Below are 2,914 nucleotides of genomic sequence, written 5' to 3'. Positions count from 1 at the left end.
TCTAAAACTCGTCACAAAATAGAGAGTGTTTTACAATTAAATCAATCAAAGATTTTAATTTTTGTTTAAACACCCGTGCGGTAATATCGGGACGATGAATCGGCGTTTGTACATGTAATAACAATTTTTTTATTTCATCCCAATGTGGATTACATGTATATGTTTTAAATAAATCTGGTCGACCATATCCACGCACATACGTCATTGCGTTTTGGATGTATTCTTGCATATGACGTGGGCTGCCAGTATATGAAGATGGAAGTATGAACACATTACCAATATTACTAAGATTCAAATTCCCATCTATATTATTATTAACAGCATCGCGTAGATGTATATACTCTTCTGCACGCAATTTTGTTTGGTTGAATCGAATGTATCGCAATCGTTCGCTTTTAATTTTCGTGTATATATCGACTACGATTGATGAAATAATTGACGGAACTTTAAAATGTGATTATCTTCATGGTTTCGGATCATCAAACGATATGAATAATAGTTCATTGCGCTAACATTTTTGTTTGTTTCTTCACCTGAAAATAATTTATTAAATAGTTACTAAACGGAAATCTATTCAATCAGTTACAAAACTACACACCAGTTAATGGATTTCGTTGTTTAATATTGATTTGATATCCATCTTCTCCCTCCCAAAATATTAGGGGATATTGCAATGCATCATATGAACGATGAGTATTTTCAATTGTTTGCCATGTTTTATCTCTACGCATAATTTTAATGTCTCGTTTTTCAAACTGTTCGCCAACTATTACAACAGCGATTTCATTTATAGTTGGAGCGTTAAATCGTCGTGTATGTTCTCCAACTGGTACTTTGTCGGCTTTGATTACAATCATGTAATTGTCATTTTGTAATCTGTTCGACACTCCTTTGAACAATTTCATTAACTGAGTGTTCTCATTTACAAACGCTTCTAAAGATGCAACTATTGTTTTTTCTGCATTTATTTCAATATGATTATAGTTGCATCTTGCATTTACTCTATCTTCCTCACTGCCCATAAAGTAAATTTGCAGAAATTTGGGGTCCTCATCGGGCATCGATAGTAACGAGCCAATTCTATGATAAACCTGACCTTGAATTTTGAAAGTTGTTTCAACATTGAAATTGTTGTTACTTGTATTTTTAACTACGTTTGTTGCTCCAAATGAGGTCATTTGAAAGCATGAATTAAATTTTCGAATTTTTTTCAAAAATAATTTTGACTTATATGTTATGCCAGCTATTAATATTTTCAAGTGCACTTTCCCTGATGCGCAACACATTCCAGGTGTTTTATTTTTAAATTTTAATGCATGACAATATCCACATTCAATATTCATTTCGCCAACTACAATTTTGGAATGTGCTGAATAATCTATTACTGGATCATATTCAAATGCAAGACGATTGAACGATGACCTTGTCAATGCACGTTGTTTTTGAATGCGCTCTCGATTTTGTTGCCTATTTACATCAGTTATGTGTTGATGCGTTCGTCTATGTCGTGATATATCTCCGTTTAACCGTTGGTTTCTTTGGTTCTGAGTTTCATTTAAACGCAACTGCACCATTCGTTCCCTATCAGTGTCATTGTTTCGCAAATGTTCCTCAGAACTTCTGGTTTCTCGTCTTAATCGCATAGTTTGACTTCTCTGTGTGTATTTAGAAAGATTTGTTTTTGCTTTAAATCTTGGCATTTTTTCTTTAAGCACAGCTACAATTAATAAGAAAAATATCTTTTTCCTCTATTCTAATTAGTAAGCAAATGTATATATATCCAGTTTAATTTTTCAAATATATTGAAATCTATGCTAATGTAATAAATTTTTTTTATTTGAAAAAAATAAAAAGAAAATCAGTATCATTCAAACTGTCGGACAGTTTGAAACGGAAATTATTAAATTTATTATTTAAGTTAAAATTATAACTAATATCGAATGTTTTAATAGCCTATGTTTCGCAGAAAAACTATATAAATAAGATCTGAGAGTATTAAGAAGATTAGTTAAGTCATTAAAAAGTTATTGAGTAACGAACAGACGAACAAACGATTTTATATATATGTAGATATATTATTATTATATTTATTATTATATTATTTATATAAAATAGTAGTTATAATTTTTTTTGTTTTTTTCTTCCCTTTATTATACAACTGCCAAGATTTAGCATTTACATTTTTACATGATGGAACTTCAAGTAATAATTCAAGAACAAGATTAAGAATTACATCGTTTGTTCGTCTGTTCGTTACTCAATAACTTTTTAATGACTTAATACTCTCAGATCTTATTTATATAGTTTTTCTGCGTAACATAGGCTATTAAAACATTCGATATTAGTTATAATTTTAACTTAAATAATAAATTTAATAATTTCCGTTTCAAACTGTCCGACAGTTTGTGTGTGTGTGTGAATGATACTGATTTTCTTTTAATTTTTTTCAAATAAAGAAACGATTTCCGTTTAGTAACTATTTAATAAATTATTTTCAGGTGAAGAAACAAACAAAAATGTTAGCGCAATGAACTATTATTCATATCGTTTGATGATCCGAAACCATGAAGATAATCACATTTTAAAGTTCCGTCAATTATTTCATCAATCGTAGTCGATATATACACGAAAATTAAAAGCGAACGATTGCGATACATTCGATTCAACCAAACAAAATTGCGTGCAGAAGAGTATATACATCTACGCGATGCTGTTAATAATAATATAGATGGGAATTTGAATCTTAGTAATATTGGTAATGTGTTCATACTTCCATCTTCATATACTGGCAGCCCACGTCATATGCAAGAATACATCCAAAACGCAATGACGTATGTGCGTGCATATGGTCGACCAGATTTATTTAAAACATATACATGTAATCCACATTGGGATGAAATAAAAAAATTGTTAT

The 2,914-nt window shown here is 30.2% G+C and overlaps 2 protein-coding genes across 2 annotated transcripts in view; one reads left to right on the top strand and one right to left on the bottom strand.

Moving 5' to 3' along the window:
• Positions 1 to 331, top strand: part of LOC119666255 (uncharacterized protein K02A2.6-like) — a 1,011-nt gene extending 680 nt beyond the window's left edge. Inside the window, exon 2 of the mRNA XM_038075538.1 lies at positions 322 to 331. Within this exon, the coding sequence (XP_037931466.1) occupies positions 322 to 331 (10 nt within the window). The remainder of the gene's footprint in view (positions 1 to 321) is intronic.
• Positions 332 to 410: 79 nt separating this feature from the next.
• Positions 411 to 1,701, bottom strand: LOC119668908. Its single transcript, XM_038078586.1, has 2 exons — positions 599 to 1,701; positions 411 to 533 (listed from the first exon to the last, which is right to left on the bottom strand). The coding sequence occupies exons 1-2, from the start codon at positions 1,698 to 1,700 to the stop codon at positions 418 to 420; spliced, it is 1,218 nt and encodes a 405-aa protein (XP_037934514.1). The 5' UTR covers position 1,701; the 3' UTR covers positions 411 to 417.
• Positions 1,702 to 2,914: the final 1,213 nt, after the last annotated feature.

Source organism: Teleopsis dalmanni, chromosome 1, assembly GCF_002237135.1.
Source record: "Teleopsis dalmanni isolate 2A chromosome 1, ASM223713v2, whole genome shotgun sequence".
NCBI lineage: Eukaryota > Metazoa > Arthropoda > Insecta > Diptera > Diopsidae > Teleopsis > Teleopsis dalmanni.
Note: the sequence above shows the minus strand (reverse complement) of the source record. Positions and strands in the feature narration are given on the sequence as shown.